Source organism: Pezoporus flaviventris, unplaced genomic scaffold, assembly GCF_033815535.1.
Source record: "Pezoporus flaviventris isolate CSIRO_AGI_PZ_B2104156 unplaced genomic scaffold, CSIRO_AGI_Pfla_v1 ptg000097l, whole genome shotgun sequence".
In the NCBI taxonomy this organism is placed as follows: Eukaryota; Metazoa; Chordata; class Aves; order Psittaciformes; family Psittacidae; genus Pezoporus; species Pezoporus flaviventris.
In genome coordinates, this window is record NW_026892645.1 from 2,335,522 (window position 1) to 2,360,996 (window position 25,475).

Genomic DNA, 25,475 nt, shown 5'->3' on the forward strand with positions numbered 1-25,475 from the left:
ACTTCGGTCTCTCACCTGAGCATAATCTGTGCAATTAGCTGAGGCCCTCCCTTTCCAGCTGTGTTTTAAATGAAAAGAAAGCAGCTACAAGTATGTGGCAAGTGAAGTGATCTGCTTGTGTACATTAAATATTCCCAAGATACATAGCTGTATTAGGGAGAGTTGGGCAGAGGGCAGTTAAATGTCAAGAGCCCAGTCCAGATGAGGCAGAAGATAAATTTCAGCTGTTTTAGCCTACAACAACCTTATGCAGAGAAAGATAAAACCAAACAAGGAATCACCCAGTGAGTCTGAGCACACTTAGGCCGGATACAAGCCTGCAGGGAAGGGGGGTGTCTGGATTGCAATTCTGGACTCACTTGCCTCAAATCTTCCTTAGATGATGAAGTGTTTTACTCTGAATTATACCCAGAGGAATACCAGGTCCAGTGTGTCTGATAACAAGAAAGACTGCACAGGTGTGCACTGTCCATATCATATGTCTTGAACAGCATAGTGAGTGCTGTTGTATTCTCTGCAAAGAATATATAGAAAAGTATTATTAAAAACCAACACCTACTACCTTCCATGTATTGTTTCTTTAGCTAAAAAGGTACCTCACAACTAATAGATTATAGTGTTATAGCCTATAGATTATAGCCTTCCTGTTCTGAATAAAGTGTCTCTGGTCATTTTTCTGGTGTGTGTGTGCAGACTGGTGACTTAAAGGCTATGCAAAATTACTTTGGATGTTAAATCATATTCAGAAGAAATTGCATTAGATGGGAGGGAAGAGAAATGTGACTTTGTCATTAAGTCTCTAAAGTACACTCCTGTTTTATCTCCCCCCCTCCCCTGAGAATAATATGGCATTCAGCTTTCCAATTATGTACATACATGAACACTGGATTACTAGAGACAGATAAATGAATATTTTGACTACTCTACAAGGGATCCTTTAAATAAATAGGGGAAACTGCAACCAGCCTGTATATGCAGCAGTCTGTAAAAATCTGTTAGATCCAGAGAATAAAGATCTCCAAACCAGAGAGAGATCTTATTAGTGTTCATTATATACAATAATTAATTTATTCCACTGAGATAAGGGTAATTTATACAATAGCAAAACCTGGGTATTTTAGGCCATAGATCATACTAGAGAAAGCTGTAAGGAAAGGCATTCGCAGTTGTAGCATTTCAAATCCGACTCTTCTGCAACTCTCTCTTTACAGGACATCAATCACAGGATGAGAGAAACTGTAAGCTATTTTCTAGTAACACACTGCCAATCGCAAGACAAATGTCAGATGTCCCCAAGTAAGAAGTAACCATTTTTCAACTTGTGAATGTCTTCAAATATATTACAATGAAAGTGTGAAAAAAATGGCCCTTTCAGCTTCATTTGTTCTGACAGATGCCAGACCTTAGAGTTTGGCATTTTATCTTCATAGTGCAATAATCTTTACGAAACTTAAACCAGGCTGAGGGCAGTGGCATTAGGCTGCAATTGGCCTCTTATGCACAATATATAAAATGTGAAGCTGTCTAGCCATTGAACTGAGAAAGATCATCTACTGCTGCTTTCACTGGTGTTACAGAAAAGACAGAGAAGAAGGGATGCCCACATGTGGTATTAGCACAAGCTAGGTATTACTTTCTTGTGGGCTCAGCTTGCCTTCTGCATTGGAGTGCCATGCTGCTTAATAGAAAAACCAAGAAAGAAACTCTAAACTTCTCCTGAAGTAACAACTCACTCGATACGGTGTGTGCATTTAGTCCATGGCATTAAGTGGGTGGGCTTCCTCACACTGGCAGTGTGCTTCCTGCAACGTCACTCCTCTGACACAGCAGCCATCAGCACACTGTGACCTCGAGCTCAGGTAACTTTCTCCAATCCAAAGCTAAATGCCTGTGCTGTTTGTGATTCCTGACAGCACGAGGGACACTGGAACATAAGCAGACTCATTAACATTAAAGAACAGAGTAAAGGAGGAAAATCAAACTCGGATGTAGACATACATTCTTGTAATAAAATACGAGACTGAAAAGGATTTGACTGAAGTTCCAAGTTATTCCTGTCCTTCTAGCCAGTGTAACACTGTGCTCAGCCTCCTCCCAAAAGAGTGTGATTATCGGTGTCATGGCTCCCTCCTTGAAAAATAAAGACTACTTCTGTACAACTGCAGTGGTACAGCCCAGCATTCCTGACAAAATAGCCTGTTAAATAATACAGATCTCATTTTTACAGAATTATACAGTTATTTAAGGGGAAAAAATGAAGAATATGTGCAAAGACAAAAGAAAAATCTGCTCTAGATGTTACTGCAGGTCCAGAGAGGGCAACAAACATGCAAAAGGCAAAGAATCAGCAAACCTAGAATACAATAGCTCAGCCTAAAGGAGTGACAGGATTGGTTTCAACTGGAATTTAAATGAACTCTTTACACCGTAAAGCTATTTGCAGAAGCAGTGCTTAGTACCTGAAGACAAAACCACGGCCTGATTCACTGAATCTGACTTAATGAAGTACATTTTTCCTCTAAGTGTGAGCTTATCAGTTCTATGGAAGCAAAAGGATAAATATCTTTAGTTTTTCTTTAAAAAATTAACAGTACTTGTCATGGCAGAGACATGTACAAAGAGTAGAAGCCAAAATATCATTTCAGTGTTTTAAGACTGACTTTAGAAAAGAAGTACAAAGTCAATGACCAAATCTGTATTGATTCCAACACATACAGTCCAAGTGACCGAAAGAAGAGAGTCAAAGCCTGAAGTCTGATCACAAACCTAACTCCAGGTTTCAGTTTCCCAAAGTCTGCAACTGGTATTTGAGACTGCAGCTCCTTACTTGGTTTCCATAATACGTAGAGTGCATACAGAGCAGTGTAATTCCTTTGACATAAGGGTACCTCTCAGTCACTGCAACTCCGTGATGCTGGTTATTATCCTGCTGTATTTTGGTCCTTGTCTTCACACGTGGTTTTCTATATACTTGGGATGAAAGCACAGCTTGCCACGTGAGGTGTGCTGCAGGTCCAACAGAGCTGTAAACAAACAGCCATTGCCAGGGTTGTTATTTGAGAATGGGAGCTTGCAGGAGGCTTTTTGAAGAGCATAAATAAGAAAAGCTGAAATAAATAACTATGCCTATCAGCTGAAGGGATTCAGGAGTCGGGGTCTCTCCTCCTGCAGTACATGCACGTACCTGGGGATTGAATCTCAGTTCTGTGCTGGTGAATTAGCACTGTTACTAACGATGATTCCTATAATCTGAAAGTTTACTAGCTGAGGCCGAGCGACCCAGGAGGGATGGATGTGCAGCTGGTGTGAGGTGAGGTCCATCTGCGTGACAAACAGCTCGGCGCTTTTCATCCAGGACAGCGAGCTGATACTCACAGAAATCAATCAGCAGTGTCACTTGCTGGTGGAGTGGGAGGGACTTGTATTTCTTCTGAGCCAGACAGAAGAAAGCTTCCACAAAGGCTTGCAAACACATTCCTGCAAGGAAAAGGTGTTTATAGGAAGGAGATTCATAGCTCACTGCTCCCTAGCAAACTACCTTCTTTAAGCATAACACTGTCTCTTTGTTTCTTTTGGCAGCAAGGCCAAATGTGTATGTGCAGGGTTAGTGTTAACGTTTTTCATTTACACAGGGGCCATCTAGAATGCTCACTTAGAAACCATCTGGCCTTCAAAGACCAAAAGGCAAGGTTTTATTTGTACATAACACACAAAAGCTCATTTAGTGTTTCAGTACAGGGTAAGCCCTGGCTGGGTTATAGATAGGTGATAGCCTCAATGATGGAGGATTCCAGGTATCAGACATCAGCCTGTCCAACAGCCTGGCATCGGGAGGCAAACCGATACAGCAACAACTGATTTTAAGATGTTGTGCAGTTAAATGAATATCAGCCTCAATTTCTGCTGCCTCAAATATTAAGTGGAAACCAAGTCAGACACACAGTAACATACTGAGCTTCAAGGAAAACAATCCACCCAAAGAGAAAAATTAAGTTTCTATCAGCAACCGAATTGAGTCTTTTAAACCTTGTATTTTGAGACATGGACCTAAACCAAAAGTTCAAATGCAGAACTATTTAAACAGTTTGTTATTTAGTCTGCAGCACTGCAACAATAACTCCATTATCAAGTATCACCTTATCCCAGGAGTGAGTTTATTTGAAGTATTGCTTCCCTTCTGCAGAGCCTGTGGTGGGTATGAATCCTCAGCCCTCCTTTTGCAGGTGAAGAGGCCCTTTTTCAGCCATACCCGTTAATTCTGCACTAGTAATTTTGTTTTAACGGAATGAAAAACAAACAGCTGAAGTGTGTACGAAGGGAAAGTGCCAAAACATTGCTATAATAGAACTCTGCTCTGCCCCTTCACAAACAAAAGTCCCCTGCAGAAACCATGTGCTGCAGTACAGCCTCTTCAGGTGCTGTTTGATCACATCTTACTAATACCCCACTACCACAGCCAATGGAAAGAGGGGCTGCATGTTAACACTAATTATTGTATTTAAACCCTTCAAGTAATACCTATTTAATTCTTAATTAAGAAGCCAGACCACAATTTGGTTTGCAGAATGCCAGCAACAAGGAACTGTTATAGCTGCTTTGTGCTTTAACTGGCTCTCCCAGTCTGAACACACACTTTAAGGAGATTATTTTAGGATGAGATGTTGAAAGCTTTGGGTTTTTTTAACTGGATGTTGGCTCATTGATCCTGCAGGAAAGGACCTTTTCAGAATATTACAATTACATTGTGAAGTATCATTTCTCTCCACTCAGCCTGCAGGTGGGGTTGCTTACAACCCTGCCTGTAAAAGAGCTTGCAAAGGAATTGTTATCTGAAAGCAGCAGCTGCCACCTCAGTAAATTACTTTATCAGTCACGGTGAGCTGCAGGCAGGGAAAGCACCTTTGGTACCACACACACTTTCTCCCCCAGAAGTGACACTCATGTGAAGCATATAATGGAGGAAGTTAGAAGCTGGTGTTGTAGAGCAACAGCAAGAGTTTCTGTACTGGTTACAGCTGGAAGTGGGCCAGACACAGAGCCAGCAGAAATGGAGGGTATTTTGTGTTTTAACACAACATCTGGTTTGCTGAACCCATCAACAAATCTCTTTAATTTCTCAAAGCCTGAAGGTTCATTTGCATTTCTATTACTTTTGCTCGTGGAATTCTATCAGCTCACCACATAAATGGCTTCTACCCACACTGAAATGCTAACTGCAAATACTCAGATTTTACATACCTGTGAAACTAAGGTGACCCAAACCTACTTAAAGTAGTACGGGAGTTCACGCACAATAAACCATGCTGTCTCCTCTCACCATACCTTCATTTTCTCCCTTCTGCTCTTAGGTCTAGATTTATTCTTTCTGTCAGCCACGTGAACAGTCTATATTCTACTTACTCCCTTTTTGCCTTATCTTACCTGACTTCATATACACAGACTCTATATTGTAGGATATCCATATTCAAGAAAGACACATAATACTTATCTATTTCATACAAATATAAGCTTCATTAACATTTCTGAAGCACCTTCAAACATTCAAAAAGGTTACATACAACTAATTTTCATGGTGTCATACCTGACCATGCTGTCAGAAATTAATACATGTATGACTGATAACTTGATGTTTATGCAGGAGGGAACTAGAGATGTAGGGGGGTGGATAACAAATACAAAAGTCAGTCTCAACTTGGAGACTTTTGATTCGTCTGCTATTTTAGGACTAAAAGAAATAAAGCATGATTATATAGATCCATGTCCATGTTCAGCTTCTTATATTAAACTGTATTTTGAACCAGTTTCTGGGAAGATGCCAGCCTGCAGCTCTGTGACCAGCATGCAGCTCTGTGACCAGCATGCTAATTATAGCAGCAGCATCGAGGTGCATCTCTTTATCCCACGCTGATTTAAATGGAACCTTGACAATCCTCCGTGATGGCCACAAGGAGCAGTGGCATAAAACCTTCTGGAGTACTCCAGCTGCTGTTTCCCTGCTATAAATGGCTCCAAAAACTGTTGTCATGAACACTTTTTTTGGTTGAGATGGGAATATCAGCGCAGCTGAAATTGTTCAACATTTTACAGAAGCTGTTGGAGAAGTTGCCAAATTTATGCACTCAATTTCATACAGAGGTGTAAAATAGCCATTTTAGAAATTAAGTTATATAATAAATGATGTATTTAGGCCATTAAAATAACAAGAAAATAATCCCTGAACTCTGCTATTTGATAGATTACTATCTCAGATCTGAAAATGTGACCAAAGCAGATGGTGATGTAAGTCACTACTGCAGGCTGGGTTGGCTGATTGACCTAGCTCCTGTATGAACAAAACAATTACAGCAAGGAGTGGTTGTAGCACTGCTACTCATCCTTAGTAAAGGCCCTGAATGTTTGGGATGTGCTTGAGCTACTGAAATTGCAAGGAAAACCCCAGCTTCCTTAGTTTTCCAGTAGAGAACACTGTTACCTGATTCTCTGTGGTCAATTCCCATGCCGTTCCTCCTTCTTGTGATATCAATATATAAGATATCCACACAAGCCATTGAAAAATTGCTGTTACTCAGTTTGCAGTTTCTGTTAAAAACAGACAAAACAAAGAAGAAATTCTGATTACATCCAAACTTCCAAGTAAGGAAAAATTCTGCAAAGGCAACTGAGAGAACACTGGGGAGAAAAGTTTACCCATGTCATGTGTACACACTGTAACATCCTTGGTCAAATAAAGCACCTATGAAGCATATGTATCTGAAATAGGCCTGAATTTTTCATGTGCAGAAAATCTCTTGTATGTGCCTTGTCCTGCTGCCTGTTCAGATCACACCAGCACCACCTCTGCCAGAAGTGACCCTGGGCAAGAGAAGTGTCCCCCTTAGAGACATGCACCTAAATCCAGTTTCCATGTGCAATCTCATGTCAGTCTCTAGCCACAGAAAGGCAGCAGGTCACATTATAGATTATCTGGTTTATTTGGGTTTTGCAACAAAGCAGGAAAAAAGAGAAAACCCTGGATATTTCAGTTAAAAATAGGACTTAACTGTTACACACTCCTTTCTCCCACCTATTGCCAGCACTCTTTCTGAGGCCATAACAGACTGGAATTCATTGGTACACTGCAAAACCCAACAGAAATCAGCACAGACTGTCAACATCAGGCAGTTTGCACAGAAAAATGCTCTCTTATTTGACTGATCCTGGTTGAAAAAGGTTGGAGGAAAGCTTTCAAGCACAGAATTACTTCTTCATGCCTGAACACTGAGCAGATTTGCCCTATGCGTTCCTGAAGGCTGCATGGAAAACAGCAGCATCTCTGGATGTATCTCGGGCATTCAGTGATAAGCACATGCAGGAGATCTGACACTTGTGTGGTCTGAGCCTGCAGTGGTGTTGATCAGTCTCTGAGCATTAGCCATCTGTCCAGGATTTCCAGATGTCTGGCAGCCTGGCTGGAACAAGAACACATGCCAAAGAGCGGGCCAAAATTTCTAGCCAGGAAAGAGAAAAACCCAACAACAAAAACCCCACACACATACCCCAAAAACCCTAAAAATCCCCCCAAAACCTCGATAATATAAAAGAATCTTACTCTTTAATAGCATAAGCAGAGCTCTCTTAAAGTTAAGGTCTGGCCTAGAGAGTCCCAAAGAAATCTCAGGCAGAACCCAAGCAAGGACTGGAGCCACCATCAGTGCTTTTCTTTGAGCTACTTTTTATAATGAAGACATTATTGAAGGGGAACAGATTGTGATTAGCTAAAATGTGAGTGGATAGTCTCTGCAACCACTTGCCCACACCCCCAAAATCACACTTGTGTGCCACTTGCTTCTTGCAAAGCGATACAAAACACATCTTAGAATCATGACCTTATTTCTGAAATGAGCAGTAACATCAGTATTCAGAGAAGGGCCAAATAGTTGCTATAGATCCCCTGGGAAAAATAAACAACGTATTTGCCAATATTAAAAGGTTTCATTTAACATGCATTAAGAAGCTGCAAACACTATTGCATTGAGATATGGCAATTTATTTTCACATTCTTAAAATGTTGGCATTTATTGTGTGTTCCTCTTACAAGTGCCAAATTAAGGCTGGACTAAACAATAGAAAATACAGAATTGGAAACAATCCTGTACTGGTCTATGGAAAGAGCAGATGCCTTCAGTCATTTTCTATATATCATAATTTGTATAAATCAAATTGTTTATATTCATTCCTGAATGCTAAATGCATCTGCATAGAAACAGGATCCGTATTTTAAGGGTACATCTGCTGCTGCTGCTTATTTCTTTTGTCGCTGTCAGTGAAAGACAGAAAATGAGATATTTTTACCATGACTAGAACAGATCTATCCATAAAAAACAATGAAAAGAAAACCCTCACAAAAAAAAAAAATGTGGAAAAAAATAAATTGAGTTCCTTGCCATTGCAAGTTGCAATTTCACAATGCAAATCCTTAGCGCACAATGCAGCAGCAACTGGCATTTGGAAAGGCTTTTGGGTGGCCTGGGGCAGATGGCTGTGCCCCACAGCCAACAGAACCAGATGAAGTGACCCAGTTTCAGCTGTCACTTTCTCACACTGGTATCTCTACAATTTACTAGAACATGATATGTTAACAAAGATTGCAAATAGTTATCTCCCAGTGTATAACTGAGCTGCTGTAGAATAAAGACCCAGGTTCCAGGCTTCATAGGTCACATATTTTGGGAGCTTGGAATGATAATGATTTATCTATTTTCTAAAAAATTTGCAGTGATTCAGTGGAACTTGTGGGGAAAAGTTTCTTTAGAAAGCATTACTCAACCTACAACTAAAAATGTACTACTGTTAGGGCTTGCTTTTATTCAGCAGAACCGATGGTAAGCCCAGGGACAGCAGTGCTACTCCACAGGACCTGTTTGTAACTTCTTGACTACACATTAAGCAATTCTTAAAGCAACCTTCACCTTACTGACCTTATGAATGTCCGGAAACCTGTTGGCCCCAACTTTGTTGTCCCTTTCACACCAAGAAATCGGATAAACAACGCAGCCACTCTGTCCACAAGCCGTAGGTAGTTAAACTGCTTGGCGTACTTGGGAAACACTTGCTTGAGACAGAGGGAGGGGAGCTCAGGCTCCAGAGTTCTGGTGGTCTCATGTTCTGGGCCGTCTGCTGGTCCTATGTCCAACAGGTCTTCGTTGGCTTCTGACACGTGCTCTGAAGTCTGACACCTGCAGCACGTAAAATAATTGTATCTTATGTTAACCTTAGTCTTAAGAGATCCGATATTCTTTCTAAGCATAAAACAGTATGAGATCTTTACAATCATGAAAAATCAAGAACAAATATTAAGGTTCCCTAAGGCAGAAATCATGTTTTAAGAGTTCAAGGGATAAGACGACCATTCCCTGATTGCAACAACAGAGTAACCCTGTGTGGTTCCCTCTATACAGACCCTTGGCTATTGCGTCCTAGGAAGAGGTCATCAGTTTCCTACACAGGTATTAAACTGCAACACATTCTAGCTGTGTGCCTTTTGGGCAATGCCCCAGCTGGAGAAACAGATGGAAAACAACTCCAGGGTTCAGAAACTCAGAAGGATGGCCATCAACTCAGCTACCAGATTATATACATGAGTATTTTTTAAAAGATGGGTGATTTTAGAACCTTAAATTATGGCAATTTAAGAAATTACATTTGATGTGACTGTTCAGTCCTTCCTGAAAATCATATTCCTTCCATTTATTTAATCTAAAACGCACCAAAACTGAAACACTAGTAACAAGATATGCCTGTATGATTTCTTTACAATTCCCTTTCCTACAGAAACATTTATAGTGCATTCACTGATAAAGACATTTTAGTTTAGTAACAAAAAGCCTGCACGGACATCAAGTTGCACTGCTCCTTTCTGCATCCCTCATCTGGAACAGTATTTTTCTCTCATCACTTTTTTTTTTTTTGAGTTCTCAACAAAAATCAGGCCCCACCAGGTTGTTTTTATCTAAAAGAGCAGAAGACTGGTTTTAGTCCACAGAGTTAAACATTAGGAGTTACACGTTTCAACCTCCCCCCATAACTTATTGTTCTCCTCAATGCAGATCCCTTGTGATGCTGCAGAATATCCATATTCCTTTCAAAAGGTCTTTACAACCTCATGGAAGGTAACAGGCTGAAGTCTTCCCCAGAGACAAGGAACCACCAATCTGCAGTTCCTGTCAGCATCAAACAAACTTAGGTATGTAGAAAAAGAGGAGTTTCATGGAATTGCATGGAACATTTAATGGGAAATGTTTAGAGGTTGTAATAATCCAAGACTAAACTTATTTCCCACTGATGATTAGAAGCCTTTACCTTCTCTGATAAATACAGTACAAAAAGAGCTCAGTAAGATATATTTGCAGAGAATAAATTGTAATGATACATTCAGAAGCAATACTGTTCATATAAATGCAGACTGGCACTATTCAGGAGACAATTTCTAGGCAATCCCATTATTTTGTCTTCAAATCCTCTGTGCATCCTGTCAAAATACATTATTTCATCTTCATTGTTGTTGCCAAATTCCCTAAATAAAGCTGATCGAGATAATGGTGTTCCAAAATAGATGTTACATGTTTATTCAGCATGACATAGTTTTACTTCTTTGTCTGTGACATACGCAGATAAAATTAAAGATTGCTCTTCTCCCAAGTTCAGGAAGTCTGAGAGCTGACAGTAATTATCTGGCACACACATAAGCATATGCAGGTTTTCATTTGCTTTCCAGTCATTTTTCTAAGTACCCATCATGGAGAATAAGTATAATTCACACTAGGTAGTAAAAAAATTAGTGCTTTTACTCCATTGATCTTTTGCGCTCCCGAGCAGATTTAATGTCCTTCAGAAAGTTCTGTTCCAGCAGGGGATAACAATCAACATGGTTATTATCCAGCCACAGCACCGGAGAAGTTACCAAGTCAAATCTCCAGTAAATCTGTACCTTTCACTTTGGTTGCAAAGGCAGCAGATTTCCTTAGCCCTCTTGCAGCCAGCCTGTAGTCACCCATCCAAAACCAATATCCCCATGGATTTGTAGACTTTCTTTTTCACTAAATTTCCCTGAAATACATTAATCCATTGCCACGCTGCATCCCCTTTAGTATGGAATACTTCAAAGTTATACCTTGAACTTCTAGTGAGAGGTATGTTGAAAACAAATGTATGGCAAGTGCAAGACAAAGCAAAAAAGAAGTGAGAATTGCAAGGAAAGCAATAAAGTTTTAATTAGCATGAACTAAACTGTGATGTCTGATTTCTAAAAGACATTTTTGGACCCAAGTTTTAAACCCTGCTTAAACCTGGCTCTGAACTCATTCACACCTCCAGATGTCACCTTCAAATGGCAGGGGATCACCATTCACTGCAGCAACTCCCAAATGTGACCACACACAAGACCACTTGACACAGACCTGAGGTTGGAAACATCTCCCTGCACCAAATGACAGCTCCAAGCTTATTTAGATGCTGAATGTTAGCAGCCATTGGAACAGTTCTTTGTAAAAAGCATCCACACTTATGTTCAGTGGTGTTGAATATCTATAAATGCTATCACTTTTGAGCTAAAAGGCTCTAAAAAGTCTTTAAAGAATAAATGCAGATCTTGAGTAGTGCTGTGATAATGTTCATCTTTGCCGTAGATAGCAAGGAAAAGAATGTTATTTCTTTCACTAGTTAAGTAAAGCTTAAAGCAATACATTATTAGTTCTGGGGGTTTCTCATGTAAGATTGGATGGTGTTTCACTGCTGTCAAGTACCCTCTGGCTACCAAAATTGAGACTACATAAAGCCAAGAAACAATAAGTATGCAGGCTTCTATTTTTAATCTCAAAAGGTCTGTTTCTTAATTTAAAAATTCAAATCTTCAGCCAGTTGAACTAGACCCTGACCAAATGTGAAACCTTGTACTCAGGAGGAGAGGAGGTTGTGTTCTTTGTAATGTAACTCTCATTTTAATGACGCCTGGAAGCCCCAAGCCCTTTCTCATTCTAAATTCCAGAGTGTTTTGGATTGTACATTATTCATTCATCATTAATGTTTTCAGTTTAATAAAATACAAAGCTTTGCTTTAAAAGGTGCAAGTAGAGCTGAGGAAATTTCACCACATTTCATTTCTTACAGAAAATGCTGAAGAGACTGCTAAAGGGATCAGCTTCAGATAAATTAATTATAGCCCCAGTGCTCTTTGGTGCGGGTGCTGCCCGAGGCACGAGGCTGGAGTGTTGACTTTGGGGATCAGCATCTCTCACCACAGTCTTCATCTGCAAATCTGTCCTTCCTCCACAGATCCATACCTCTTTCATGGAATGGTTTGTGTTGGAAGGCACCTTAAAGCTCATCCAGCTCCAACCCCTGCCATGGACAAGGACACCTTCCACTAGTGCAGGGTGCTCCAAGCCCCTGTGTCCAACCTGGCCTTGAGCACTGCCAGGAATGGGGCAGCCACAGCTTCTCTCGGCACCCTGTGCCAGTGCCTCAGCACCCTCCTGAGGAAGTGCAATCAATAGTTTAAACAAAGGGAGCTTCAGCCTTTCATTTTTCAACCCACCCTCAAAAGAAATGTGAAATGGCCATGAAGAGAACACCCAAACCACTAACAAGTACTCTGGACACATTAGTGATGGGAGCCACAAAAGCCTCTTGTCTCCCTGACTGAATGGACACAATTCCAAATGGACACAATGGACACAAGTCAAATTATTAAGCAGGACTGGGTATGTATAAGGATAAGAGAAAATTGTGTTTGTAGGAAAAAAAACATGTATTATGGTGAAAGAAAAATTATTGTTGAATGTAAGAAAGCAGAGGCTCTAAATTATCACCGAGAACTTCCTTTTTCCCTTTGTATGGAGAAAAGTCTACAGCTGCCTTTAAGGTCACAGATAAAAACTCAAAACCAGCATCCCATTTCAAGCTTTTACTGAAATAGCTTTTAAAAACATGTTTCTTATTAGAAAGGTGTTTTAAAAATAAAACCATGCACGCTACTGCAAGCCTCATTCCTTTCCACTCATATACTGGGAAAGTCTATAAAATATTTAAATCAGAACAAGAAAAATGTAATTCAATCTGTATTGCCAAATCTTGTACTTCCATTAAGTAAAAAAAGAGAATGTACTCTTTAATCTGCTTTTATAGGTTATTGCTTTTACCAAGTTCAATGGTTTGTTTTCATTCTTTCTTTCTTTCTTTCTTTTTTTCATTCTTTCTTTCTTTCATTCTACCCTCAAGAATTCCTGAAGTTTAATTTCCTAAAGCACACATAATTTAATCATGATCTGGACTAAAGTGAAAACTACCTTCTGCAATTTTAAGAGAACTACCTCCTTCCAAAGCAAACCTACACAAGAGCTTGTTCCTATCTGTAAAGCGAATTGATAGACTTGCCTATTCTGCAGACTCACCTTAACTGCAAGCACTTACACTGACTATACTCCGACTGTAATTCTCCACTGCTACCAGAGACACTACTTCAATAAAAGTTTATTTCCTGTAGATCTATGGGCACACATGTATGCACCAAATCTCTACGTGGTCTCAACACGACTCATTAAGGAAAGCTGCTTAGCTCAGGGATATTACAGCCAGACTCAGGATCTATAAAACCAGGATTTGACTGTGAGCTGCACATTTTTGCAAGGGAACAGTGCACATCCTATTTTTTGCCCTAGTGCTGGCTGAATTATGCTCACTTGCAATGCACCATTACATTTTCTGCTGTGTTTCACTGCCATCTGCCATCGCCACACCATAAGGGTGAAGCGGATGACAACTCCCCAAGGGTCATGCAGTCCAAGGCCACTATGAGCACTGGCAGTACAGCTACGAGAAGCAGAAATATAGCTCAAGGTCCAGCAACAAGGAAAAAGCAAGGGGGATTTTCACCTCCCTTTCTACCATTAACTCACTGGAATATAGAAAAAGAGTTCACCTTTTTGTAATGTTACCTGTCAGATTCAGAGCTGCTGAAACCTCCTATGCATATTTACCATCCAGTTCCTCCTCACTCCAGAAAGTGACTTCCAACGCACATCTTATTTACTGTCTTAGTCAAGGTTTCACCTTGAGAGTTTGGGTACAACACCCAGGGTTCTCCCTGAACACCTTGCAAAATGTCTATGGACAGTGCAGCTGTGGGGAAGGGATCAGAAAATCCAAACCTCCAGCAAGAGACTCTTGCACTGGTCCCCTCCATTACCTCCTCTCTCAGGGGATTCCCTAAAGGCACAGGCAGGAGAAGCAAGCTGAGCCCCACACTTCAGAGCTGCTCCTTAGAATTAATTGTTTTGACTGACACAGCTGAGTCAGGCTAAATGAATGAAAGGTCAAACATAAGGTAATGCTTCTGTTGCTGTACAGAATAAAAGCAAAGCTTCATTTACATACTAATGTCTGACCTCGATACATTAATTTCTCTCATTCTGCAGCTCATGACAGATCTCTCTTTAGAAATGATCAACTGTGGAGAAAATATTAACTGCATCTTTAAAAAAGAATTTAAATTTTAATAAAGCTTATGGAAATGACATCTAAGACTACTTATCTTTTATACATGATTACTAATTTATTAATGTTTCCTCCATCTATGGTTTATCCCTTTCATTCTGACCAGCCTTAATCTTTATGCAAATACAAGTTGCTGAGGGACAAACAAATCTGCAACTACTAATTAAAGGCTTCAGAATACACAGCATTTTGTCTACTTGTATATAAAAGTTACCTGCCAAGTTCAGAGTAGAATTGGGTAAGAATTGCAATATTCATATTTTTAGGAAAGCTCACGTGGTGCAATCTAGGGCATTGCTAGAAGTATGAATTAAGCAATTGTGGTATCAGCTGACAACTGCTTACCTAATAAAAGAAAATATTATGTTCTGGGTTCTGAAGCTATAATTATTCCCTCAGCTGAGCCTCTATTCTCAAAGCAAGAACTATGTTAACATAGTTAAAAACAGAGAATAATTTGCATGACAAATCTATCTATCCACCCATTTATCACCACAGTTTACAGACCTCCCAAGAAACAGGTATGTCTTTGTTACTGGGGTGTGGAGGTATGAAATATGTTTGTGTGCTCAGTCATGGAAATAAATCATTTAGGAAACTAAATCAAAGCCAGAGCAGTGGCTCTGCATTATCAACCATTCATGAATTTTCTCTTACGAACTAATCCCATTGCTTTTATTAACGCACAGAGACTTCCAGCCCTCACAGTACGTGACAACAAGAAGTGCCATAGTTTAACAGCGTCTTGTGTGAATAACCAGCATCTTTTGTTTTGTCCTGGCCACTTGTGAGTTTCATTAAAGAAACAGAATATTCATCTCCTCTTCGCCCTCTGGCAAAGTAAAAACCATCAACAGGCATTTCCTCCTTTCAAAATAATAATGAAGTCACGCAAAGATAAAAGTATTAAAGGAAGATTAGACCCCAGAGACTAAGGAGATTTTGGAAGTTAGGTTAGAAACATTATTGCTCTTCCACATAGTTTATTCAACATTTGGAGAATGCTCTGAGGTAGTCAAAGCAACCTCAGTAGAGTCCATATTTCAAAGAGCAGAATCCATCGCATTAGAAATAAGGACTGATAATCACCATGTTGTTGGCAGACAACCATCATACAAAACAGCTTGAAAACACAGCAGCTGCCCTGTCTCCTGGAAGCAGTTAGAATTTCCATCTCTCTCCAAGAAAAAAGAATCCATATCTCAAGTAATTAAATCACATCACTTAGATTTTAACCTTACTGTGAGCACGACCATGCCTAACTTTGCATGCACTTTCAAGGCTTAACGTTGCACTCTAGAAGGGTGAAAGAAATGGAGCCCATTAAGGTTGTCTGTGAGCTGACAAACACACTTTAGGTGACTCTGAGGACAAATTAAGAAGGTACTCCATCGCCTTGCCATTTGCTTAACAAAAGCAAAATAATTTATCAGATTCCTGAAGAAGTTAAATCCAAGCCCCTGCAGCCTGTCATCTACAATCCCAGCAGCTCTCATGCCCAGCCATCTGCTCATTGCAGCCTTTCCATTTGCCATCCCAGGAGTATTATTTGTTTACTGCATATCATACTCTAAGCTCCACAGACATCAGTCCTCTTTCAGAGAAGGATGGTTCACTGCTTCTTCAGAGTGGGTGGGTTTCTTATAAAAATAAACACTTCTCATGAAAGATTAAATAGCTTTTGAAAGAAAACAGAAGACTGTGCAAGTCTGACACCTTAACACATCGCTAATGAATGTTTGCAAGATGTTGAAACGTTGTGTGGATCCACACCAGGGACACGAAGTGATGGATGAGAATACTTCTGAAGTTTTCAGATCATATGCAGAGGAGACTAGAGCCACCCTTCAAACTCAGAACCTTAGACAAGCTCATGTGCTGCCCTACACATTTTGCTTGGGAAGAAATGAAATTTGTATGAGGTAATGTCCAACAGCCACACAAGCAATGACAATTACTGCAGTTATCAACAAGTACTATTCAAAGACTAACACCTCCCTTTCAAAGGAGTGGTACAGAGCTTTCCTGGCTGAATCATCATGGATCGGAGGAGTTTCTAGAAGCACTTAGGTTTTCAACAAATCAGAAGTCAGAAAGGCCGTGTTAATTCCCTTGTATTTTAAACTAAAGCTCAATCCAATAAACCATTTCAAACCTCATAACCAAAACTGAAAGTGCTCAACAGTGATACTGTGATTAAATAGTTTCATTAAACTCCTGCCTTACTAGGTGATGACTGGAATCAGTGCAGCAGCACACCACAGAGAGAAGGGACATCCTTTAGAGATACAAAGCAGATACTGCACACGTGGGATGAACATCCAACTGCATGTAACAGTTGCACTTGAGCTCTGGTTTTATTTCTATAGAGCTCCCTAATACATAGTTTAAATCACTGAAGAAATGCATTTGAGGAATCTCAGATGCAAAGTGCTGAAAAAAAGTTATTTCCTAGTTATTAATTGAGATTCTTTATTTCCAACTTTCTAAGAATAATGGTAGTATCAGTCTGCATCAGCTAAAGATTTATTACTTTCAATGTAACAGAAGCAGTGAATGCTCATGCTATTACCTGTCATCTAGTCTGAGTGCTGCAGAAATACAGCATTACTACAATGAAATAATGGATAAGCAAGGCAAAACCTGCATCGAAAGACTGTTCCACTGTAGCAAAGAATTACCATAAAACAAAGATCATTATGTATTGTCCCCAATACTTTACTTTTTGTGGAGGTAGCTTTTATTATTCCTAGTAGATTTATTTGTGTTCACTATTTGCTTTTAAGGTACTTATGTGCCTCATTATTCCTCCAGAGTTTCCTTTGTTTCTTTAGAAAAGTGTGCCCTAAAAATAGTAATAGAGGATACTGCCAAGGCAAACCAGTTGTAAAGCCTGATGATGTATTGAAACCAACTTTAGACCACCAAGTGCCTTACAGCAGAAGAGAAAAAAACCTGAATCCCATGGAATTTCTTCCCCTGTGGAAATGATTCTTAGAAAGCAGTCGTGATTATGGTAGGATAGAAAAGGAGCTTTACCCAGTCATCCAACAGACTAGGAAGCAGCAGTGCAATTGCTTTCTATCAGCAGTAATCCTCCTATTAAAGCAGGTGAATTCCACACACACAAAATAACACTACTGGTGATTATGCTCCTGTTAAGTCATGTGGCTTTATGCTTTCCTTCTGTGGCAACTGGGTGCTAGGCAGTTTTAAGGCTCTCATTTTTCAGAGACTAGAGACCAATTATTACTTAAAAATAAGCCAATCATCTCTCCTGCTAAAAGATGACTGGCAGCAGAAGTTAAATTACAGAGAACATCACTGCCCCCAACACATTCATTTCTGTCACTCTGTCACTGTAAGAATTTACAGCAGATAATCTCTTTGAAGGGGGATCAAGTCATAGAAAGTACAAGCCTAGTTTTAAATAGAACTTTAATTTTAATGAAAGCTTCAGGGAATGATGTTTATGCTGCTTATCTTTCATACCTGGTGATTAAGTTAATTTATACTTAATGGAAGAGGATATTTCTAATCCCCAGACAGGCTCAACATCTGTCTGTGACTATGTTTTTGGAAGCCTTAAGCTGCTTGTGATTGATGTAATAAAACCAGGATCCTGCAGAACTAACACCTGAAGGATATCTGTAAGAGGGGAAATGTTGGGTTTTTTTTCCTGTTCAATGCCTGTGCTTAACTCAAACCAGAATTCCAAGCCCTTCATTTTGCTGTCCCTTTAAAACATGCTTTGCACTCCCTTGCCAATAGTATGTGAGTACAAACAGGGGAATAAGCAAACAGTTCTCAGACATGGTTATGATCTAATATTCATACTCATTATGTGCAGTATCTGACAACACAGAACTTTCTGATGGCCTGAAGCTAATGAGAATAATAAAGCTCCTGCAAAAAGCAGAGCAATGATCTCCATTTTTCCTTCATTTCTCATTCATTTCCATTTAGGACCAAATGTTACCAAAATAAATGCCTGCATTTACCCTATAGTTACAGCAGGGAAAAAAAGTCTTGAAGAGTAAAACATCTTGCCAGGAAAAGAGATCATTGTCAACCCTATGCCGACAAATCACAGTATTTCTGTACAAGGCAAGAAAACACACAGCAAAAAATGGTATTTCCAGCTGCTATGTATATCCATGTTATTTTAAGGGCATACTCTTCCAGGGAGGAAAGCAGCTACCAGAGATTATTACAAAGCAGTCCAGGAATACTATCACACACTGGAAAAATCCACGGAAGTTCCAAGCAACGCAGAATGGAGGGAGGAAAACCTAGAATGTGAACAGAAGTCAAGTGGCAAAAGAAAAACAAAAGTGCTTCATCTAAAACTCTTTCTGAAAAGGGGTAAGTCGCCCTAGAACAACTTGCATTTACACATTAACCAATAATATCGGAAACATGTTAAAGCAGTGCAGTAATATTTAAACTCCAATACTGTATCAAGCATCTTGTAAGAATGTCTGACACTCATCATTATTATTTTCTCAGGCCTAAAACCCCCTTGTTATATTAAAAATACCCTCAAAAACCTTATTACTGCTCTATCTTTACATTAAATTGTGAGTATAAATTATAGATGTTTCTCTGCAGTAAAGCAGCAGAACACTTTGAGCACGAGCAGCACAAGCTGGACCCATTCCATGGCTCTGGTCTCTGACATACTTGTTCCGCAGCCGTTGACTGGGTCCATCCTGGCACAGGTCACTGCCCTGATGGCCGGGGAACAGGCAGCACAGACAGTTGCTCAGGCAAGGCAAGGCTCCAGATCTAGAACAGCGAACACACATGTAATGTAGCACCACACTGACTCACGTACAAAGAATGGAACAGCAAATGCCCTTAAACACAGAATCACAAGAAATCACAGTGAAGTTCACTTTCACAAATCAGGAACACGCATTTAAACTGTGGCACTTTCATCTAAGGAACAAGTCCAGTTAAGTGTCCATGTGGAAAAGTTAATAGGAAATTCTTGCATTTCCCTAGTCTATCTGGTTTTATCTTAAGTAATCTATTGTATTCATGTATCTCTGTCTTCGACTGCCGTGGTCCCTTAGGTTGATTTTGCTTCTCCCTCCTCCTGGTTCCCTTCTAAGGATTGTCACACAATTTACATGTATAGGACATACTTGTTAAGGAATTAGCAAGCCTCTAATCCTTCTTGCTTTGGTATTTTCTTGAGAAGGTATTTTCTCCTACATCACATTTTGATATCCCACCTCAGGATTTATTTGAGTAAAGAAAAATCTAGGGAGTCTTCATTTTACTCCAAAGGATGAAAAAGAATTGAGATCTCAGCAATTTCAGCTGCACCCAAAAATCAGCAAAAGCAAATCTGTAATGTAATGAAAAGGATCTTTTCTGTCTCCCTCCACGTATCTTAACAGCTTTACTCAAAGCCTTCTAGAAATAAGAGGGCTTTTTCAAATCAGAGGAAATTCAATTAATCTCAGAATTGAGCTGCCCTTTTTCTGCATTCTCCTCAAACCATATATCCAAGCCAGTGAAACCTGCAGGCTGAGACACACGTTGCAGTCAATGAAAGGTACCATTAGTTACTTCAGCCTGCCGTAAGAAAAGAATGGATTGTGTTTCGTTCAAACTAACTGTTCCAAACTTGGGCTTTCATGTTCCAGTGCAGCGAATTAATGGTTTGCATCAAATGGAAATACAGAAATGAACAGTGTTATTTCTTATAATGACATGGGGTAATTATATCATTCAATCTGCTCTGTAACTCACAGCTGTACCAACACTGACAACTGTTTGCTCCAAGTTCTCCCATTCTGAACCCTGACATCTCAATACATTGCAAAAACATAACTCTTAGAAGGCATTTGCATGTATGAATTTTCCACTGGTGTTAAGGGATATAATCCATGCATTAGCATTCATTTATTCCATTTTACTGTTACCTTAATAAAACACTGTTATGTGGCCCAGGAGCCCCACTCCACAGGAATTTGTTTCTTCTATTAGGAAGGTGATGTACTTTAGTATGCCCTTGGCTGATCGATTCGTTATAACATCTTCCTGCTTACATAAAATCTTAGTTTTTTAAAATCACTTTGTTCGTGGGTTGTGCCATCCCTGAGAGAACATAAAGCACACACTGCAGCTCAGCAGCTACATGAGGAACTTACAGATATTAACTGGAAACCAAGACAAAGTATTCAAGGCTCACCCCACAGATTTCATGCTGTCAAAGCTATCACAGTTGGTCGTAGTTTTAGGTACACGTAAGGTACAGATTGTAAAGATGGCAAGGAGACAGGTAAGACATGAGACATTTTTATACTAGGTACAAATACACACATAGGCATGCTGCATATACAGACATATATACAAATATGCATTAGGCATACTACCATTTATCTTTATATTAAATACCTGCACACATATTCTATGAAAACTATCTGCTGGGAAGCAATTTAGTATCAGGAGGATTACAGAAAACTGGAAGTTCCTGAAGTTCACATTATAAACCAACTGGAAAAATTAATTTAAAAGTGGAGTTGCATGGAGCTCTTGGAGCGAGTCCAGAGGAAGCCACGGAGATGCTGCGAGGGCTGGAGCAGCTCTGCTCTGGAGCCAGCCTGAGAGAGCTGGGCTGGTTCAGCCTGGAGAAGAGAAGGGTCCTTAAGAGGAGGCCTTAGAGCAGCTCCAGTGCCTAAAGGGGCTACAAGAAACCTGGAGAGGGGCTTTGGACAAGGGCCTGTAGGACAGGACAGAGGGGAATGGCTTTAACCTGCCATAGGGGAGACTGAGATGAGCTCTTAGGAAGTTCTTCCCTGTGAAGGTGGTGCTACTACTCCTGCAGTAAGTCAAGATATCACCCGAAAGACTAGATTATGTTAGCAAGCTACAGGGTGAGCAGAGGTGAAGATTATTTTGCTGATAGCAGAAACTCAGCTCTAATGATTAGCATATTGAAGTGTCAGGCAAAAAAACAATTTGCACTCCAGCCTAACTACTAATCACCTTCCCTGTATGAACATGCAAATTCAGTGAACCCACTTGAACAGAGAAGGCTCACACATATGCTGCCCCTGCCCTATACTTTAAGACAGAGAGAAAAAAGGCAGCTTTAACTTCAAATCACAAGAGCTTTCCTGTACTGAAAACAAAGGAGGAAATTATAGCACATGCAAATAAAGCAGATAGAGTACTATCTCTTAAGAATGTACTTTAAAAACAACTAAGCAGTTTTCTCAACAAAGGAGACAACTGCTCATTTCCCTCCTCCTCTTTGCACTAGACAGGCTGAGATTAATGCAGTCAAGCAGAGGAAGAGGGGAGATGGCATTTGTAGAATGTGTACAGAAAACAGAATAAACTTCTTTCCCTATATGAGGAACAAATTAGGTTTCAATCAAAACGATTTTATAAGAAGAAAGTTGCTTCCTTATGTAGAGTATTGCTGGACAGCCTGGTTTCCAGTTAGACAGCACATTACACCATGTCCTCCTCTGCCCTGTACTCTCTTCAGTGGATTCACTAGGCACAAATACATTTGTTTAGCTTTTACTACACGGCAGGTTTTCAGCTCAAGAGTTAGTTCAGATTAACACCCTTTGACAACATGTACTGCACTTGCAGAGCTGGATGGATGCCTGGATTACTGAGGCAGAGAAGCCCAAAACAACCTGAGACAAGTACTGAAAATTAGCTGGAAATTAAGCCCTTGTCCAACACAAAAACACAAACCTTTTTCAGGCTGAAGAGATGTCAGCCTTAAAAAGTACATACAAGAAGCCCTGAATAGTGGAAATAACATCTAAGAACATCAAGGACTTTTCTACCATATCACTTTTGCAAGCCAGTTTACCTGTGAGGTAAAAGGAAAAGGTGAATGGCCGTAACAACTACAGTAATTTCATCTTCTCTTAAGTATTTTATGAATAAGGTGAAAATTGCTATTTGTTTTATATCCTATCCAACGTAACTTGAGCAAGTTTCTGACCGTGCTTAATGTGAGTTTTCACTAGTTTCAGCTGAAGCTTGCCATCAGCAATGGCTGGATACAGCCAGCATCTGTAGGCAGCAAATCTCCCAGGGATGCTTTGAAGTATTCCTGAGTTCATGTGTAAAGAAAAACAAAACCAAACCAACACAACACAAAAGGAGCTTACTCAGAATTCAGTCAAAGGAGGAGCACACACCGAAGGAGCTCCAACATTTATGCTGTCAGATACAGAAGGAGGCTTGATCAGCTGCCACTGCCGCAAAGCCTTTGTATTGCAGCTCGGTGAAGCCTCTCGCCCCAGTCATTGCTGCTGGCTACGAGGGATGCAAAATACAGCATGCCTTACAGCAGACTCTGTTACCAGTCAGACTCACTTACAATCTCTATTAAATAACTGAATTCAAAGATGTATTTAGACTCACTGCCTGCACATTCATTTTTATGCCATTTGGAAGGAGACTAAGCAGCCACCCCACTTTATTCCTGACCTCCCTTCTCCTAGAGCAAACCTTGAAGATTACAGCAACTTTTGTGGCTGCGCTACAAAGACTTGAGGAAAAGGACGTATTCTGATAAAACCTTCCTTGTTGCTGGACTTTATCACAAAGGTTTTCATTTAATGATCCTAAGAAAAAAAAAAAAAAAAACAGCAAGACTTCTTAATGATCAACACAGGTATTCACATAGTATTACATTCTAAGAGATGAAATTGCTACCGCACGCTTTTATATATTAGGATGTTTGGAAAGTTCAGATTTTATGGAAACGCTCTTGACAGGTCACATTCCTCAGTTTATTTCCAATCCTTCCTCTATTGCTGACTAGAATTCGTAAAGAGCAGAAAGAAAGAGATGCCAATAGAAGTGTAATTAGATCGACTGCATCTCAAAACATGGCAATTCAAGCCTAATTGGACAAACTAGTCTCCTTTGGCAATGTGGTAACATAACACCAGTTACTGCAAAAGCAACGGCTGCTTTGGACCAATTCATTTCACAGGGCTGAAAATGAAACCTTTAAAAATTATTCAGCCCATATCAATTAACACTTTTAAATAACCTGGTCCCGTCATCAACTTGCTTGCGGAGTACACTGTAAGCACTTCCAGCTGTCCCTTAATATGGGTCATTTCAAGAGATGCAAAATAAGACTGAATTCACTCTTTTTGTGGAAGTTAAAATACAGCCTTTACATTCAAAATGTTGGTGCTTGGAATACAATACACGAGCAAACACAGACCATCCTGCAGAACTGGACTGTGAGTAACAAAAGGGGATAACTGTACATTAATCTGCTGTTGAGCATGGAGTCACTTAGTGCCATGTTTGTGTGCATCCCAATGTTATCCCGTGAGTTCTCCATTTTATTAGCAAAGGACTGTAAAAATGAGAAGATGAAAATAACACCAAAGAATGACGCTACGAAAAATCACTTTTAAAATCCTAACATCCCAAATATTTAAAGAGCACACCATGCACCATATGTATCCCATGTTGTATAGGAAATGCAATGGCTCTACACACTGTATGGGAGAAAGCAAAAGATAAAGAGCTCAACAATGACAATCAGGTTGGCAAAAGGTGAAGAACGCTTTGCAAACCTTAGCAATCACCAGGAATATTTACTGAAGAACACAGAATCAGACCTAGAGTCTTCCAGAGAAGAAAACTGAAGCTTTTCTGTAGTATTTTTATACATCAACAATACATAAACTGACCCCATACACTACTAACAGGCCATACCCTGAATGCTATTAGCTTAGAAAGACTGGCAGTGCATGGGAGAAGCAAGACATCATCCTCTTTTCACAGAATGAAAATTGTAACAGGAGGAACATATTTTGTCTAAAGGTCACTGAGTAAAACTGGCTGAATCAGGAACAGAAATTGCATCTTTTATGTCCTAGTCCAGAGGTATTTCCACAAAACCAACTTCCCCTGTAATGGTTTGATAAACATTGAAGTGTATTACTGAATTCCTGCTGCATTTATGCTAGGGATATGGTGCTAGCTATTTTTGAAGAAACATTATTATTGCTCATGTATTTATGCATTAGTAGTCGATTAAAACATTCCAGATTACAAGCTACTTATAAACTAAAAGATCTGACCTTTCTATCAGCAGATTTTGTTTTCCATGTTAGGACTGCAGCCACAGCATATTCAAATTATTTGCTACTGTTCTGCACCCTGTATTCTATTTTCTGTTGTATTAAACACTCTTGTGGCACTCTCCTCTAAGTGGCTCTTAAAACCAACATAGATCTGGTCTGTGAGTCAAGCACTACCACATCCTTCCTTTCCCTTCATGGAGGGACATCCCACGTTGTAGTTGGTAGATCTTCCAGCTGGGCCTGTCTAATCAATACAAGTAAGGTTAAAAGCTCTGAAGGATGAAGCAGATAATTGGAAAAGCAAGAACAGAGAGCAAAGATCAATGCACCTGTACCATTTGCTTCACAGAACTGAACAGAGTAGCTGAAGCTAGTTCTTCTTGAGCAGGATGAGAAATAGCAGTAGAAATAAATACTCTCCAACTACAGAAAAACAAACATTTCAATAAACTGAACTGGAGTTACATTGACAAACATCACATTTAAAAGTCTCCCTCACATGTCTAACTCATCAAAAGCCGCATGGGCTAATGTAACAGACAAAAATTGATTCTAAAGTTGGCAGACTGCCTGATGAAGGAATAGACCAAAAAGCCCTCTAGGAAAGAGAAAGGGTCTAATTCAATGTGCTTTCAAAAGGCTCTGGCAGAATGATCCTGAATATGAATGCTGGGTCATTTTGACTGATGGAGAAAAAAATTGTGTCAGCCTCCAAAAGGAACCACAGCAGAAAGATCAATCTCAAGAAAGCCACATATATGAGTTTATACACTCTCAGGCAGAAATAAGGCTTGGAATGAAGAGGTGGTGCTTGAGAAGCATTTGAATAGCTGAAAACCTGACCAG

The 25,475-nt window shown here is 39.8% G+C and overlaps 1 protein-coding gene and 1 long non-coding RNA gene across 13 annotated transcripts in view; one reads left to right on the forward strand and one right to left on the reverse strand.

The window, feature by feature from the left end:
- Positions 1 to 25,475, reverse strand: part of TTLL11 (tubulin tyrosine ligase like 11) — a 62,306-nt gene that overhangs the window by 14,242 nt on the left and 22,589 nt on the right. For 2 of the 12 annotated variants that reach the window (XR_009747424.1, XR_009747423.1), the window contains exons 7-11: positions 19,213 to 19,317; positions 8,958 to 9,215; positions 6,473 to 6,579; positions 1,734 to 3,477; positions 360 to 514 (exon numbers count right to left, since the gene is read on the reverse strand). Coding sequence is in view for 6 of the 12 variants with exons in the window: in XM_061476505.1 (XP_061332489.1) it covers positions 3,230 to 3,477; positions 6,473 to 6,579; positions 8,958 to 9,215; positions 19,213 to 19,317 (718 nt within the window). In the remaining 6 variants the exon portion in view is untranslated. Of the gene's footprint in view, positions 1 to 15; positions 515 to 1,045; positions 3,478 to 6,472; positions 6,580 to 8,957; positions 9,216 to 19,212; positions 19,318 to 25,475 lie in introns of those variants that run through there. The other 10 variants (XR_009747420.1, XR_009747421.1, XM_061476502.1 and 7 more) reach the window with 7 other exon arrangements.
- LOC133281207 (uncharacterized) lies at positions 157 to 1,324 on the forward strand. Its single transcript, XR_009747426.1, has 3 exons — positions 157 to 284; positions 380 to 458; positions 1,212 to 1,324. It is a non-coding gene; the product is annotated as an uncharacterized LOC133281207 (long non-coding RNA).